This window comes from Labrus mixtus, chromosome 22 (assembly GCF_963584025.1).
Source record: "Labrus mixtus chromosome 22, fLabMix1.1, whole genome shotgun sequence".
NCBI classification, from domain to species: Eukaryota; Metazoa; Chordata; class Actinopteri; order Labriformes; family Labridae; genus Labrus; species Labrus mixtus.
The window spans coordinates 6,037,933-6,055,444 of record NC_083633.1 but is presented as its reverse complement, the minus strand read 5'-3'; the positions used below and the strand labels follow the sequence as shown (position 1 = coordinate 6,055,444).

The 17,512-nt window shown below is 40.1% G+C and overlaps 1 protein-coding gene across 1 annotated transcript; it reads left to right on the top strand.

The window, feature by feature from the left end:
- Positions 1–3,207: 3,207 nt before the first annotated feature.
- LOC132956785 (voltage-dependent T-type calcium channel subunit alpha-1H-like) lies at positions 3,208–17,297 on the top strand. Its single transcript, XM_061030414.1, has 30 exons — positions 3,208–3,276; positions 3,476–3,600; positions 3,933–4,021; positions 4,194–4,353; positions 4,722–5,016; positions 5,491–5,583; positions 5,729–5,895; positions 6,541–6,589; positions 6,672–6,797; positions 7,009–7,157; positions 8,140–8,325; positions 8,472–8,589; positions 8,666–8,875; positions 8,952–9,041; positions 9,281–9,366; positions 9,673–9,796; positions 10,171–10,239; positions 11,156–11,340; positions 11,446–11,572; positions 11,695–11,820; positions 11,961–12,050; positions 12,671–12,842; positions 14,123–14,274; positions 14,405–14,514; positions 14,599–14,732; positions 14,925–14,983; positions 15,394–15,472; positions 15,864–15,985; positions 16,302–16,460; positions 16,704–17,297. Exons 1-30 carry the CDS (start codon positions 3,208–3,210, stop codon positions 16,893–16,895), a joined length of 3,912 nt encoding a protein of 1,303 aa, XP_060886397.1. The 3' UTR covers positions 16,896–17,297.
- The last annotated feature ends 215 nt before the right edge of the window (positions 17,298–17,512 follow it).

Genomic DNA, 17,512 nt, shown 5'->3' with positions numbered 1-17,512 from the left:
CTTAGGCTTTTAAGTTTAAATGTGCTTTATTAGCATGAACAAGTCAGTAGTGTTATTGCCAAAGTTGTAGCTATACAAAACAATTAATAGGACTTCTGTTATTATTATATGTTTGAATCTCAAACATTTTAAACTGGAAATATCCTCTTTACTGCAAAGAGTGGTTCAACTGAAAGATCCTCTATTCATAATACGATACCATTATAAACACTACATTAGCTGACAAGTTTCTGAGACATTTCATAGAAGTAAAAATGTAACACATATAATGCAACTTCACACCAATGTCTAAACTATATTTTAGTTTTGGATTGAGGTTGTCCCCTTTTAAATGGTTAGGGGGTGTTAGGCTGTATAGGATAATTTTACTATAGAAGAGACCATAAAAAAATGGGAAAAGACCATAAAAAGGTGAGTAGATCATGGTCATTGGATTGTTTTTGTTTTTATTAAAAAACTATTGTCCTTGCTTAAGATTCAGTTGCTTCAAGAAATAACTGCATAGTCTGCTAATCAGTGATGTTACAGGAGTAATGTTATCAATGTGATTAAAGCTATTGTTAACACAGTATCCCCACTAAGCCTTTTCTAGGTTCTCATAAACATCAACTATGACCAGTACCAAAAGTGTTAGTGTTTCAGAGTCAGACATCATGAGTTCATATATTTTCTAAAATAAAGCAAAAAGTTTCCCACAGTTAATGCAAAAATATCTATGAGATATCTCTTCAGCCCAAATCTTATTGAAGTTAAAGTTCAACTTTGCTTTATTGGCACGAACAAATCAGTGGTGTGATTGCCAAAGCAGTGTACATAGCACTTAATACAATAAGCCTATATTATGCATATTTACATTCATTATTCATAGCCTATTATAACATTATTATTATTTGACTTGGCAGGTTTCCATGTTTTCCAGAATAAGTTCCAGAATGTGTACAGAGACTGCTGTTGATTTTAAAGCATTTAAGGCCTTTTTCTAAATCACTGTTTATTTCTAAACTTAAACAAACTATGATTGAATGTATACAGTGTGTGTCTTTATGGAAGTTCATTTAGTCTAACAGGCAGAAACCAATTGAAGGCAAGATACCTGCAACGCGTTTTTTCGCCGGTAAGTGCTTTACTCCAGTTGTCTTTCGTTATTAAGCATTGATGTTGTTTCATAAATTTTCAATATTGTTATAGTTTTTGTAGTTTTTATATAATTTTTATTTTCATAAAATATGTTAAACTATGCGGTTAAACGTCAGTCTTTGGACGGATGTCTTGCAACATCTCTTCTGGTGACATAATTTACTAAAACACTGAAGTGAAAAAAAAAAATGTTAAAGGCAATTTAATACGAAAAGGACGGATGTTTGACAATGGTCCACTTTCCAATTAGGTTGTATATTGTATTATATTTGTATATATTATTGACAATATCTATGAAACTCATGTCAATAAAGCACAGTTGATTTGAATAGAAACAAACGAACTAGATGTTAATGGACAACTATTAACCCACATTCAGAAGCTTTAGTGAGGTCGTGTTTCAAACAACACTTGAAACAGCCAGAAGGCAGTTCATGCTAATTGTGATGCTAACGTAAAGGCAAAGCAAGCTCATAGTTTTGTTAGCATTAAGTCTTGTCACGTCGCCTAGCAGCGTCCGTTGCTATGGATACACTGTTAAATCTCTCAAACCGCATTACATTTTCTGTATTTTTAGCCTATTCATTTAAAAAATAATTTAAAATATATTTTTATTTTCTCAGTCAACTCGGGGTAATGAAACATAAAAAATAAGTTTATTTTCGGAAATTCGTCAGAGTGCATTAATGTGTGTTTTCATCACTAGGCCTGTTGTGTGACTATTTAGTTCGTTTCCGGTTAGATGTCAGTTTACCACAACATCTAAAATTTGTTCCTGCAGCTCCTAGGTTGCGCTAGCCAATGTTAAAATGTCGCTTATAACGCTTATAAACAGAAATGCTTAGCTATAACTCCTGTTATAACTGAGATATCTGCTAAATAATATTTTTTACACTGACATATTTGACTTCTGCATCCCAAAACGTCACGTCAAAGCTGATAGCAGTGCGTGTCCTGCTTTTCTCTCCTTCACAGCTGCTGCGAACATTTCAGCACTGAAAAGTCCAAAAGTCAGAAATTAAGGACACAATACTGATATAATAATTTTCTAAATCCAAAATAAATTTTTATCTAACGAAATATAGGTTTCTGTCCATATTTCTTGACGCTGAAGCCTTATAAAACATTTTTACTGCGCTCAAATGTTGCGTGATGTCAGACACCTGTAAGCTTTAACGACGCCGTCCAGCAGAAGTCAAACTGACCCATGAATTATACATATTCCTTAAAAAAGTTAATTCAATGATACAATTAAATCTTTATTTAGAATGTATGCACAGAAATTGCGCATAAAACAGGCTGATGGAAACATACATAATGTACCAGAAGGATAGAATAATAGTGTACACCTTTAAGCTAAAGGATGTAGGCCTACTTGAAATATATATATATATTTGTTATCCTATTGTTACTTTTACACGTTTTGTCTGTCTCTTTTTTAACCCTATCTATATCTCAATCTGACCTTCTTCCTTCATTCATGTCTAACATGTCCACAGATAGAACTAGCACAATACTATCAGTGTGATTGATTAAATCACACAAAAAGAGGATCAAGCTGCTGAAGTTTCATCATGACTGATGCAATGAGAAGAAAGGAGGTGAAGGAGCGTGGGGTGGCCCACAGCATACAGCAACAGGAGGAGAACTTGCCCTACCCACATATGGCTTCTGTTGTTTTCCTGTGCTTGAAACAAACCACCAAACCTCGAAGTTGGTGTCTGGCGATGACCAACAGCCCATATCCTTTCCTTCCACTGAAGGTCTAAACTTGCCCAACAAGTCACACTGAATATCAGGAAGAATAATACAGAATAATATGTTTGACTTGATATCACGCTGTATGTATCCATCTGAGTTCATGTGATTGTCTGATAGAGTTTGAAGAGGAGCCTGGAGACTATGCAAACATCGTACAATTTAGGCTGTATAAGTCCCATTAGGTGCCTACTGCATTAAATCTTTCATTCTCTGTTTTCCAAAAGTTATATGAAGTTATAAATGTGATCTACTCTGTCTGTTTTGGACTTAACCTGTACATGCACATGGATGGATTATATGTCCATTCTGATGGTCCTGCTCACCTGTGTGACTCTGTGCATGTACAAACCGCATGAAGAACACAGCATCTACCTGGAGGTAAGTGTGACCTCTAGGGGGAACCGGCAATATAACGTATTTGATGACCTTTCAATTATTATTTCAATTTATCAGTAAAAGTTAGAAATAAAGTGAAGTTGTAGAAAAGCAAACCTTTACCCTGTGAACGTATGTGGGCACAACCATGTTTGTTGTTGCTGTATCTACAAGTGTTCTCTTTTTCTATGTGTATGACCAGGTTTTTGAGGTGGCTATATTTGCGTTGTTCTTGTTGGAAATGGTCATCAGGATGGTGGCCATGGGGATCCCTGGCTATCTGTGCAGCAATTGGAACAAGTTTGATTGCTTCATCAATTGTGGAGAGTAAGTATCCAACGCTTCTGTCCCTTGCTCATAAATATCTCTATTTTCTCGTTCATCTGTAGTTAACTCTAGAAATCATGTGAAATGTCTTTGTTACTCCAGGGTTAAATACATTATCTACAATCATTCAAACACAAATGCAGAAGTGCTCCTAGCTTTAAATTGGAGAAACAAAGCAATTTGGATTTTTGCCTGAACATACATGTAATATGTAATATGTAATAGAAGGAATTCCAAACAATATATTTTTGAGCCACCAGCCTCTCGTGTGTTCATAATCATCATAAGAATGTGTGCACATTTTAATTTTGTATATGTAACTGTCCCTTCAGAGCGATGGATTTTGTTCTGGCCCACTACGGCTACCGATTGCAATTATTTCAATCTCTCAGGCCGATGCGACTGTTTGGTAGGATACAGGGTAAGTCAATATTTGAACATCTGAAAAACTACTTAGCACTCCTCAATGGTCCTCAAATTATTCACACAGGGCCCTGATGGTATTCATCCCAAACATCCAATCATCAGCATGTTTTTTTTCCCTCAAAACATTCATTGTTGTCTTCTTTTTTTTTTTTTTTTTTTTTTTGTAGGTATGCAAGTTTTGGTGGCAGTGCTCGTGGACACCCTGCCAATGCTGGGAAATGTTCTCTTCCTCAATATGCTGGTCATCCACATCTTTGCAGTTGTGGGAGTCCAGCTTTGGGGCGGGCAGCTGCGAAACCGCTGCTTCCTGGGAGAGGACATTCCTACGTAAGGATATCTTTCTTTCTTTTCTTCAAGTGTTTACATTTTGAATACTTTCAGAAGTATCGGCTAAAAAAAGGCCTCCAGGTATTTAATAACAGTCCAGAATATTAATAATAATATGAAATAGAAATACAGCAAATATTTACATTGAAGCTTCAACAAGAAAATTCCTGGTGTTTGTATATGAACTATATATGTAACAATTCATTGATCATTATTGTCACCAGTTCACATTCTGTCAATCAAATTATTAACTGGCTAATTATTACTTCAATGATATGATTGATGTTGCCTCTTGTGATGTGACCTATGATTACTTACCAGCTTTATATAAACAGTTTTTGAGCTATTATCTTTATTTTTCAATTTAGAGAGTACAACGTATCCCTGAGTCCATACTACCTCTCCAAGCTTGGTGAAATGTACCCCTTCATCTGTTCGCCTGACAACAAAGGCGGGATGCAGCGCTGTAGTGATATCCCAGCTTACAAAGTGGACGGAGAGACCTGCTCCTTGGCTGCTCCCCACCATCGTTCAGCAGTAAATGCAGACAACTGTGTCAACTGGAACCAGTACTACAACGTCTGTCGGCCCGGGGCGGACAACCCGTACATGGGAGCCATCAATTTTGACAACATTGGCTTCTCCTGGATAGCCATATTCCAGGTAAGGAGGGCTTAATATGTGTGTCAATTAATAAAGTCAATGTTCTGTTTGTGAGAATAAAGATGAAAACAGGGAGTATAACATTCTGAGTTTTAGAATTTCAGAACCAAGACAATATGTGTCATGCCAAAAAATATGCATGTGTCAAGCATATACTGTATGGTTCTTTGTGGATTTCTGAAGACACTCAAGTCCTGATGTTCTTGCCATCATCCTCATTTATATTCTGTCTATGTATAATCTATCATAAAGCAGAGGTTTTCAAAGTCTGGGAAAGTAAGCCTCACCTGCCCCAACAAAGAAATATTTCACACCTGTTAAAAAAACCAATTCTTTTAAGATTTCCAGAGAAATGTAAAAATTCTAGAGAGAATCTTTGCTTTACTGTCTAATAATGGACAATGTTTTAAACTAAGAGTGTATAGCATGATAATTATATTTGAATGTTATTCTTCTGTCTCTCCTTGTTTCCAGGTTGTTACACTGGAAGGATGGGCAGAGATCATGTTTTTTGTAATGGATGCCCACTCATTCTGGAATTGTCTGTTCTTCATATTTGTCACCATTGTAAGTGATCGCTTGTCATATTTGACCATTCAGTTGACGGCCTCAACATTTAACCATGTTGTTGTCAAATCTCTGTCAAAGTCAAATCCCAGCAAATTGAGGGAAGAATCACTTACATGCAAACATGCTTCTGTTACCCAACCAGATGGGCTCTTTCATTATGATGAATGTGTGCGCAGTCGTCATCGCCACCAAATTCTCCGAGAACATGGAGAGGAAGACCGAAGAGCCACACGCTGGCACTGTTACCATAACACAGATATTTGAAGAGTTGATGTGCTTGGTGGAGAGGACCTTCTCCAAAATCAACAGGTCAGTTACTGTATAGGTATAAGTAACAACTTATATCATATATATCCAACCTGAATATACTGTTAAGTAATGACTTTCTAAAAAGAGAGTTAAGTCAAACCTCCTCTGGGTTTGTTCACACTGACGAGATGACACTTTCTTCAGCTCCTTTATGTGTCACTCAGAGGCTCAAACATGTTTCATACTTTTTTACACTAACCCCTCCCTGTGCAACCGTTGGGGAAGAGAGACGACTTCTCCTACTCAGGGAGACTGTGTGAGGGGCATAATGGCGGAGTGGAGTGGCTTGTTGGGGAGTACAATTGCAGGAGAACCAACATTTCTGAACCAAAGAAAAGACTTTGCTCGGTCAAAAATACTCCCCGCTGAGGGAGTATTGTTTTGGTCTGAGAGACTGGTCCCAAATTATAATTATGCCATGAGGAAGCATATGAAACATGTTGATGTTTTTGTGATTAAATTATTTATTTGAAAATATATATATAAATGCCTCATAATTAAACCAAAAAATGTTGGTAGCCACTTCCTATAAGAGTCATTCTAAAGCTAACAAACATGGACACAGAGATACATAACAGCATGTCTTAACCTGAAAATTATTTATTTTTATATATTAATTTATATTCTTTTTCCTTTCACCAATAGAAGCCACAGGGTGGGCCCTGATAGCAGCGACAGAAAGAGAAACACCTTGGTGAGACCATAGTGAAACATCTGTAACACCACCTCTTGCATCACTTATAAGGGGTCACTTCACTGACTGCCTTCACTTTCAGGATGTGGTCTGGACACCCTGCTTGAAAATCCTGAAGAGGACTGTTGCAAGTACACTGTTCGACCGACTGATCATGTTTGCTGTGGTGCTCAGTATCCTCGCCTTGGCTATAGAGCACCATGAGCAGGTGAGGAGTTCATTATTGTAGTGTGCTTACTATCTGTCTATTCTGGGCTTCTAGAAATGTCAGATGGGTAAGATGAATGATAGCAGCGAGGGATGCCTCAGTCTTTGCCTTTGATTCAGGACGTATTTCGGATGTTCAGCACATATAAAAGAAACTGCATTTATGTTTGGAAGACGAGGAAGGCACTAATATTATCCTTACTTTCCAACAGCCTAAGGAGTTAACACATATGTTAGGCATCAGTAACATCATCTTCACCATCATTTTTCTTGTGGAGATGATCATAAAGCTGCTGGCTCTCAAGTTTGAGTACTTCAAGGATCGAAACAACGTCTTTGACTTTTCCCTTGTCATCATCAGGTAACATGAATCCAATTCGTTTGAATGTGATAATGTGGAACACAGGGAGGGAGCTGTTTTATCCATTAAAGACACCAAAGTCATTCACACTTGATTAGTGAAAAACTGACACTTTCTTTACTCCTGTGTTATCCAGCTATTTTAGATTTAGACTAAGTCTTAAGCCCGGCATGCACTATGCGATAGTAGAAAAGGTGTAGTTGCCAGGGCGAGTCAGTTTTTCCTGCAGGCACAATCAGATATGAAAGTGTTTGGGAAAAGGCTTGTGGTGCAGCTCTCACTGTGTGATTTTGTGCAATCGTACAACCAAAACATCAAACATGCCAGAAAATCCTCCCATCAGTCGGAAGCAGCTGATCGAGTTATAATTGATGGGCGTGACTCAGTGTACACTGTATGACTGACGCCGGGCGATTGGACTGAAATTCGGCCCTTACTCAAAAATCTGTTCTAAATCTGGTTGTCATTTTACAGCGTACGACCGTCATAGTCATAGACGAAAAAGCGTATTAGTTTAAGTCACATTTTTACCTTTTATAGTTTTAGTCTAATTGTAGTCAGCGAAAACTCAAAACATTTTATTCCACTTCAGTCAATAATGACGTCAATAAAAATGAATTACACTTTAGATTGTTTTAGTCAGAAATCAGGGAGAGAGAGAGAGAGTGGGGAATGACATGCAGAAAAGGAGCCAAAGGTCAGATTTGAACCCGGGCTGCCCACTTTGAGGACTGTAGACTCTGGACATGGGACGAGTGTAGTGGGGAACTATCAGTGTGTTATTAGTACTTTAACTACTTCCCCTGGGAGACATTTTAGCACAGAAGAGCTACAGATTCAACCTATCACACAGCTTGTTATACATCTTAATAAAGGGAAGCCTAAGCCTCTTCAGTTTGATGTAGAATAAAAATGTTTTTGGGGTGTTGTATAATGCACGACACAACGACTTATCAGGCAAATGTATTTCCTTTTTTTTCAGTTTGTGGGAGGTCATTGGTAAAGCTCAAGGCAAGCTGTCAGTTCTTCGGTCTTTGCGTCTGCTGCGGTTTGTCCGGCTCCTTCACTTCCTGCCTTACCTGAAGAGACAGCTGCTAGTGCTGAAGAAGACGATTGAAAGGGCAGCAGGGCTCTGCATTCTTCTGCTGTTTTTCATCTTCATCTTTAGGCATGTACACACCAAAATGAACCCAAATCCCTCCTCCATGTTAGTCTGTTTGAAGACAGTAAAAACCAAATGCTGTTCTACATCATGATTAACAATAATGAGCTGTGTCTGGTTAAATGATTCTGACAGTCCTTGTTCCTCTGCAGTATACTGGGTATGCTCCTGTTTGGTGGTAAATTTAAGTTCATGACAAAGCATGGAGAAATCATCACCGACAGGAAAAACTTTGACGACCTTTACTGGTCCATGGTTACCGTGTTTCAGGTCGGTTCCTTCATTGTATTCTTTCAGCATGCCGACTGTGCCTCGATGTATTTCTCTAACACTTCTATCAATGCAGATTTTGACTCAGGAGGACTGGAATCTGGTGCTCTACAATGCCATGGCGACTACATCCGCATGGGCCACACTCTACTTTGTTGCACTCATTATGACGGGAAAGCACGTTCTGCTGAATGTCCTTGTGGGCATCGTGGTTCAGAGCTTCCAGGAAATGTGCAGCGAATCCCCTGAGAATGACTCCCCACAGACAGATTACGATGAAGAAAGTGTACGTTTGTCAAGGTGTTGAATCTGCTCGGCCAACGCCACTGTCCGACATTAAACTCTGTTCACCGTTGTTCCAGGGCTCGACAAGCGCCGGCTCTGGCTCTGGGCCCAGTAAACTCACTGGGATTACCCCTGCCCCTGGAGAAGACCCTCTCACAAAGGACAATGTAAGATCCAAAAAATGCTACGTTTTAAAATCAGGATTGGGGCTAAACTGAGAGTCAATCCTGGATTTGACTTAACAAAGCTATACACAGAACAATGCAGCAGACAGTCATACACATTATTTACTTTGCTCTTATTCTCAGAAATATGTTGCTGCTTTACTCACAATGTTCAGTGTTGCTGTCTTTTTCATACTTTGGAATAAATGAGGGAACTTTTGTGTAACTATCCATCCCCGCAGAGATATCCAGCCTTGATCCAGAAAGTCCTCTGTTGGTGCAAAGAGCATGAGGACTGGTCATTCTATGTGTTTTCTTCAAAGAACAGGCATGTCTAAACCCACATAAACAACAATTTTCACTATTATCTAAAAACTCCGGTTTCAAAGCTGCGGATGTTTCTTAGCGACAGATTTACACGTTAATGAAAGATGGAAGCGTGAGTTCATGTTGCAAAAAAAAAAAAGAAGCAAAATAACGGTTCAAGCAATCATAGTTTTGGTTTAGAGCCATTTAAACTGGATCATATGAGAGTGGTCTCCAGTGAAAGAAAAATAAAATAGAAATACGACTTCTTGTAGTTTCGGAAATTGTCCTCTAATGTTCAAGTGACGATGACTCGTTTGTTTTTTAGGTTCCGTAAGATTTTCCAGTGCGTTATCTCTCACAGCTTGTTCGACCACGTGATCCTGATCTTCATTCTTCTAAGCTGTGTCACCATTGCTATGGATAGGCCTGGAATAGACCCTAAAAGCACGGTGAGACACACCGACTGGATATATAACCTACAATTACCTGTGCCCAAGTGGAGAGTAAACCTTTAGGCATACAGTCAATCTCTGAAGAGTTTTCATGTCACACCCTTTCATGGTAATGCTTATCTAGCATGTCCTCTTCCACACGGCATCCTCATATTTAGTTATAAATTGTGAGGCTATTACAGACTGACATGTAAAGAGGAATTTCCCCATGGTTACAATGAAGTCTAAAGTCTAAAGTCATGCACACATGTACACTGTGTAACGCTAGATGACTTGTATTTCATGAAATGCATACTATGTAACATGAGTATGATTAAGTAATACAAAATGTATGCAGGCTGAAAATGATTTTTTTAATCTCTGACCTTTAGGAGCGATTGATCCTCAATATGTCCCTCTACGTCTTCTCTGGTGTGTTCCTGGTTGAGATGCTTTTCAAGGTTAGCACCTTTTTTCTTTTCTTTTTTTTTTTTTTTACTGTAGAGGCATATGGTTAATATGAACTGAAATTAGTATGAACATCATTTCCCCATCCCAGCTGTCATTGGGCAAGAGGGTACACCCTGGACTGGTCGCCTCTCAGTCACAGGCAGGGGCGTGTGGCAGGGGCTGATGGTGGAGGGGGGGGGGGGGGGGGGGGGGGTTCAGGGCACCTCGACAATGCTCAGGAAGTGATCTGGCACCTCTCCAGCTACCAGACCAACTTCGAGATTTGGTCCGCACCGCACCTACAGTCCCTACAGACTGAGCTACTGCCTTTACCATCTTTTAACACCAATATGTGTCCCTGGCCTGTGGACAAACCCCCAAAATTATGAGAAAAGTCCATTGTCTCCATCCTTTCAGAAAACATGTGCTCCGACATGCTGTTTGGAGATTTACTCTTTGTGACATCACAAAGGGCAGTAACCCCTCCCCCAGGGTGACCTCTGAATCCACCATCTCACTGTTAACAATCGGGCATGGGGCGAGAAAGCCAGAGCCACCCAAGCCCTTCCAGAAAGGGGCGTGGTCGAACCCGGCTCACTTACCTTTAAAGCTACAGACACGGAAACAGCCTGTTCTGAAATAGAGGGGTTTGTAGACATGCAAAAAAAATTTTTAACAAGCAACTTCACAGACATGTTTTGAGGAGCTGAGACTTCATTTAACTGGTTAAAAAGGAATATAATATGTGACCTATAAAAGTCAGTGTGATTGGTGCAGACAGATGTCATATAATTGTGAAACTTTATCATCTTAGGCAATTTCTATATAAATCAATTCGTGTTGCTCAGATTCTTCCGCTGCTATCTGGAGTGTTTGAAGAATAACTTTGTTTGATATCATTTGATATTTTTCTTGCTGTATCACCAGGTTCTGGCTCTGGGTGTGTTCTTTGGGAAGGACTGCTACTGTCAGTCTACGTGGAACATCATGGATGGTTTGTTGGTGATTTTGTCTTATGTCGACATCTTTGTGTCTCTGGTCAACACGGGGAACACCCACATGTTTAGCATCCTCAAGGTTTTCCGCTTGCTCCGCACACTTCGTCCACTGAGGTACATTCTTCACCATTTTTACTTCTCATATTCTTCCTAAGTGTGTGTCTGTAGGTACACGTGCTGGTGCTGATAAACACTTGAGTTGGTGTTTGTGTTTTCCAGGGTGATCAAGCGAGCTCCCAAACTAAAGCTGGCTGTGGAAGCTCTGATCGCCTCGGTTAAACCCATCGGGAACATCGTTCTCATTTGCTGTGCCTCCTTCTTTTTCTTCGGTATCCTCGGAGTGCAGGTAACACAAACTCACATGGCTCTGTGGCCAGTTGTTACTTAAGAACTTCTGTTTCGAGTTCAGTACAGTGAACAAATAACACTTCAGACTTTCTATCTTCCTCTCTAAAAAAAACACTTCAGTTGTTCAAAGGGAAGTTCTTCTCCTGCTGGGGTGAGGACATAAGAAACATCACCACTAAGAGTGAATGTCTGGAAGCCGGCTATTACTGGACACGAAAGAGGTTTAACTTTGACAACTTGCCTCAGGTACAGAACGACAGATTCATCATTTCACTGTCCTTTGAAAATATCAAATTATATTTCAGGGTATTGAATCTTAATAGATCTTGTTGAGAAGAAGAAAATGTCTTTTGTTGACTTAACATTGTTTTCATGTTTCCCTTCAGGCTCTGATGTCCTTGTTTGTCATGTACTCTAAGGACGGCTGGGTGAACATCATGTATGATGGACTGGATGCTGTGGGAGTAAACAAACAGGTATTTTTTTTTTGCCTTCAGCTTGTCTGACTTCAGACTGTTTTAACTTGATGCTAATTTCTTAGCATCTGAGGGAAGTTTCATTGTTTGTTTGAGGTGCAGATCATATTTAAACTACTTCCTGCTTGGAACTGTTGGTAAAATAGAGCCAAAGATTAAAACTATTAAGTGCATTTGAAGATGGTTAGAGCAAATGTTAAGGTGATCTGTGAGCAAAGGAGCTATAAACTTACAACCACTGCATGATATGTCTTCTAAAAGCTCCATCTTTGTTTAAACACAACTCCTCATATATCACCTGCCTTTTCCACGGCTGCACTCCCACACAAGTCACATGTAGGTCTTCTGTTTGAATTAGCTGCCTGCGTTGGTTTAACTGTAAAATTCCCACAGACAATCAAGCTAGGAATGACCAAGATCATTTTTCCAGAAGACATTTAAATCAAGTGTGAGGTGAATGAAAACAAAATCCACAGAGTTAGTGAAAGCATTTCTGTCATTGTACAGAGAAAGATACGGAAAGCCCATCGATTTGCACTCTGAAGACAGCAGTGTAATAAATCTGTTATTTTGTTTCTCACACAAAAGGAACTATCATCTTACGTCTCTTTTTCTTTCAGCCTGTGAGGGACAGTAACGAATGGATGCTTCTGTTTTTCATCGCCTTCATGATCATGAGCTTCTTCCTCCTTGACATGTTTATCGGTGTGATGGTCGAGACTTTCCACCACTGTCAGCAGGAGCAAAGAAATGAGTTGTTGAAACAGGGATCAGGAGAAGACCGATGCATGGGTAAGAAAGCTTAGTGATAGCTCTATGGGGGGGGGGGGTGGGGGGGTGGGGTGGGGGGGGGGGGGGGGGGGGGGGGCGGGGTGTTACTTGAAGAGGGTAATTAGCTACATTGTTAATTGCAATGAGTGTGTAGCAGCCTCACTCTAATTCATCTTCATGGGTCATGTGGGCCTATGTGTTTCTCAATAACAGAATTTAAACCAGAATTTCCCTCAGGGATTAAGAAAAAATATATATTACATAAATGGCTGTCAGCAACCACCTCAAGTAGAATCTCATTCTACGGGGAATACAATGGTACAATGAACAAGCAACCGGCAAAATTAGCTCCTCTAGTGCCACCTTTGTACCCAAATCTGGTCACTTTTGGAGTGGAAAAAATGGACAACCAAAATCCGAAAAAAGGCCGCTGACAAACTAGTTGGCTGTATGATAGTGGTTACTTCCAGTATTTATACTTTGTAGGCAGATGACAGGAAGTACAAAGCACCCTTGCTGAATATGAACCTGGGTCGCTGCGATAAGAAGTCAGCTGAATGGTACAAGCGCTACATTTGAACTACTAGAACAGTCTTGTTCATTTAACCTTGTGATACATGTATATTTTTGTGTTTGGCAACCTGTGCTGCAAATGATGATACACGTTACTTGTGACAACATACTGTACATTCAGGCTTGGTCATATTGTTGGAAAATGGCTAAACTTGTGTTTCTGCCAAGCAGCAACCTCTTGAGTGCCCACTGGAGGCTGGCTGCAATTGCCAAGGAATCCCCATTAGGCCCCATGTTAAAATGCCAATTTTTACACACCGGCAATTAACATGTTTACAGCCTGGATCAAAAATCAAAATAAATTGTTATAGCTAATTTCTTTATTGGCTCACACAGGGGGTCAATTGTGATAATACTTGTCTGTTTGGATTTTTACAAAGCCAGAGTTATTCAGATATTTGCACAATTAGTGGCATTGCTGAGCTTACTATGTGGATGCATTGCAGCAGTTTCATCACCTCATCTCCATATCTTTCCCTTTTTTTTTTTCAATTGATCAAAAGTATTTTGATCAATTGCATTTGCAATATTGTGACCGCCATCGTTTTGGCTTTAAAACACCTTTTCCAAAACCAATAGGTGACATCACTGAGAAGATGTTTGTGTTTTATACACTCTTTGGTTAGTTATGTGAGTGAAAAGATACTCACATCAAAAGATGCCTGGCTAACCCCCCCCCCCCCCCCCCCTTCATCATCATCTGATTGTATGTGTGTTTGATGTTTCAGAACCTGAGAAGATTCCATATTACAGCAACTACTGTAAACTGCGTCAGTCCATCCACACTCTGTGTACCAGCCGCATCCTGGACCTGTTTGTGACCTTCATCATATTCTTATGTGTCATGGTGATGGGTGTCGAACACTATAATCAACCTTGGGTAATTTTATCTCACACACACACACACACACACACACACACACACACACAGTTTTCCAATGTAAAAACAAGAAAAGTGTGAATTGAACAATTGACTGAAGTCATAAACAAACCTGTGTCTGTGTTTTCAGTACATAAGTGCATTCTCAGAGTACTCCTTCTACGTGTTCACCGCCATCTTTATCGCCGAGGTCCTCCTGAAGCTCGTGGCATTTGGTGCTCTGAGGTTCATGAACGACAAGTAAGATGCTCAATTAATGAAATGATGTGCACGTTGGATATTGTTCCTTCCTAAAGTGTAACCCTGTTGCATGTTTCTGTTCAGATGGAATCTGATAGATGTCGGGATAGTCTTTATTTCCATCATAAGCATCCTTTTCAACCAGATGAAAATGTCAGCAAATTTTCCAATCAATCCCAACATCTTGAGGATCTGCAGGGTGCTCAGACTGGCGCAAGGTATACTCACTTTAAAGCCTTCCCATGAGACAGATAGCAGAGTGATATTTAATTCACAAAAGGGCATATGGGATAATAAGCAGGAAGGATTTCCTTTGTATTCCTCACGTTCCTGTTGTCCACACTTCCTTGTCATGAATATATATCTGTGTGCATGTTATTCATACTGTATCTACTGCTGTGTCTCTTTAGTGCTGAAGGCAAAAAGGATAAGAGTTCTGCTGAAAACAATCATGAAGACTCTGTCACAGGTAAACACACACACACACACACACACACACACACACACACACACACACACACACACACACACACACACACACACACACACACACACACACACACACACACAGTTGGATTTTTTAAGGTGTATTTTTAGTTTGCTTTTTCTAATCATTTCTCTTTTAAACACATGAACTGTCGTCAGGTGAGTGTGCAAAAACTAGCCAATGACAGATATACTACAGGATCGAAATATGCAAACCAGAGCATGCTAATAACAGTGACAAATTAAAAACCCTTAGCTAAAATGTCTCTAACTACTGCCTGTCTAAAATAAAAAATCCTAATGGTTGAGGTACATATCCTCTGGTTGAGGATTCACAGGATCTACATTGTAGTGTTTTTATTCAGGAAATCTAACCTGCATTTGAATTTCCAGGTTGGAAACATCTGTCTGCTCTTCAGCTTTTTTTTTTTCATCTATGCTGCGCTAGGAGTGGAGCTGTTTGGACAGCTGAGTAAGTCACACATTCACACACCAGCTTACTGCAAAGAGAATTGAAATACTCTGCTTAAACACTTTCAAAAGAACACCTAATCATCACAGCGATTTTCAGCGTGACTTTGAGTCCAGCCTTAGTTTAACTGGGACAACTGGGGCGGCTGTGGCTCAGTTGGTAGATTCGATCCCCAGCTAAGCTACATGTCCAATGTGTCCTCGGGCAAAACACTTAACCCTGCATTGCTCCCCCTGCTTCGGTGGCGTTGTATGAATGGGATTAGTGTTGTACTTACTCTCTTTGCTTTGGATAAGCGGCTGCTAAGTGAATAATAACATTTTGGGATATGAATCATGTGCTAACTCAAACACCTCTCTGAAGAATGTCTTAATCCTTCTGTGTTTAACAGAATGCAGCGATGATTTTCCGTGCCTGGGTCTGAACGAACACACCAACTTTAAGAATTTCGGCAGAGCTCTCCTCACACTCTACCAGGTGTGCACAGGCGACAATTGGAGCGGGTTCCTCAAGGTAGGCACCCAGCTATATCCATCCCATAACCAAATATGTAAAGACCAGACATGTTGAGACAGAGAGACATGTTGAGACATTGTCTGCCCTCTATCATATGGTGTCAGATTATTTATGACATGATGCTGATAAAACCTGGATGGAGGGCCCCCGCTGGGAAAGTAGTGTAGTGGTGAAGAAGTGGGTCCCCCAAATGTTTTTTTCTTTCTTTAAGTGACCCATCCAGTAGAGGATAAACGGCCTCTGTTGTGAACAAATACATGTAGTCCCTGTGCCTGAGCCCTGACTCTTGCTCTGTGTTTTTTTTTTTTTTCAGGACACGTTGAGGGAATGTCCTGTCAATGTCAATGCCTGTCCAAGCTACCTGTCGTGGGTCGCCCCGATATACTTCATCAGCTTCGTCATCATGGCCCAGTTCGTGCTGGTTAACCTGGTGGTGGCGTCCATTATGATGGCACTGGAGGAAAGCAATCTGGTACACACCAAGACAAACACAAACTTAAAGCCATTCTTTGATAAGAAGTTAGGACACTCTCAATCCCCTTACTTTGATCACGGTGGAGGAATTGTTTGTCCCTGCCTTAAAAACAGAGTAAAGAGCTTAAACATCAGAGTGGGCCTGCAGTAGTGTCAATGTCAGCGGTCCTTGGCCCCTCATTTAAATTTGAAATTTTAGAATGGCATAGAAGTGTAACAGAATAATATTTTGGCCTTTCAGAGAAATCCTACTAACTTCTGTCTCCCCCTGGAGGAGGAAAATAACCAGGACACCGAGCTGGAGTTGACTTCTACAGGGGAGAGAGGTACAACAGGTCCAGCCGCGCTATCGCAGACGAGTCCGGCAAGAGATGAACAGTCAGAGGAGCTACGTGAATGTAAAGTCATTACACAGTACAGTGAAAGAGACTGACACTCAAAGAGGCAGCGGCAATCTGCAGCTCAGTTGCAGCTCAGCAACACCTGGACCTAAAACTTGTGAAGCCCAGTTTGTGCTTTTCAGTGCTTTCTTTTTATTTTGTCCCTGTTGACACGCTGTCTTTCAGTGTCTCAAGTCTCAACGCAGTCTTGTTCAGGAGGCTGGTCCAGTGTTCAGACTTTAAAATCATTTTCCTTTGATTCTCTCAATTTGTTGAATTTCTGCCCAAGTATGACTTGTGTTTTCCGCCGTGCTCTCTCAATGACTATTTTAATTTGATCTTTTTACTTTTATTAATTAATTATTTTAATTGTTTATTAATCAACTTTTTATATGCTGCCCTACCTGCAGGCACATGTGCACTATATTCTGTAAATAAAAACTGCCTCTGCTTCCATTTTTAGCTTAATCTCATTTCTTCTTTTTTTTTGTGTGTGTATTTAAAAGTCTTTCCTCATGGGTTTACATTATTTTTTTGTGTCCCACTTTGGACTTCTGCATCACCCTCTGTGCAGGTATATCTCACCTTTACACTGCAATTAGTGCTGCAAGTGCTGCTGCTGCTCAACACTGTTTTCATAAAACAGGACCACTGAAAATCAATCCTGGCC

Excerpts from the sequence above, each read along its gene's own strand:
- LOC132956785 (XM_061030414.1), top strand. The coding sequence starts at position 3,208 with ATGGTCCTGCTCACCTGTGTGACTCTGTGCATGTACAAACCGCATGAA. Across the intron at positions 3,277-3,475 it reads AACACAGCATCTACCTGGAG|GTTTTTGAGGTGGCTATATT; the intron begins GTAAGTGTGACC and ends GTGTATGACCAG. Across the intron at positions 11,573-11,694 it reads TCGGTATCCTCGGAGTGCAG|TTGTTCAAAGGGAAGTTCTT; the intron begins GTAACACAAACT and ends AAAACACTTCAG.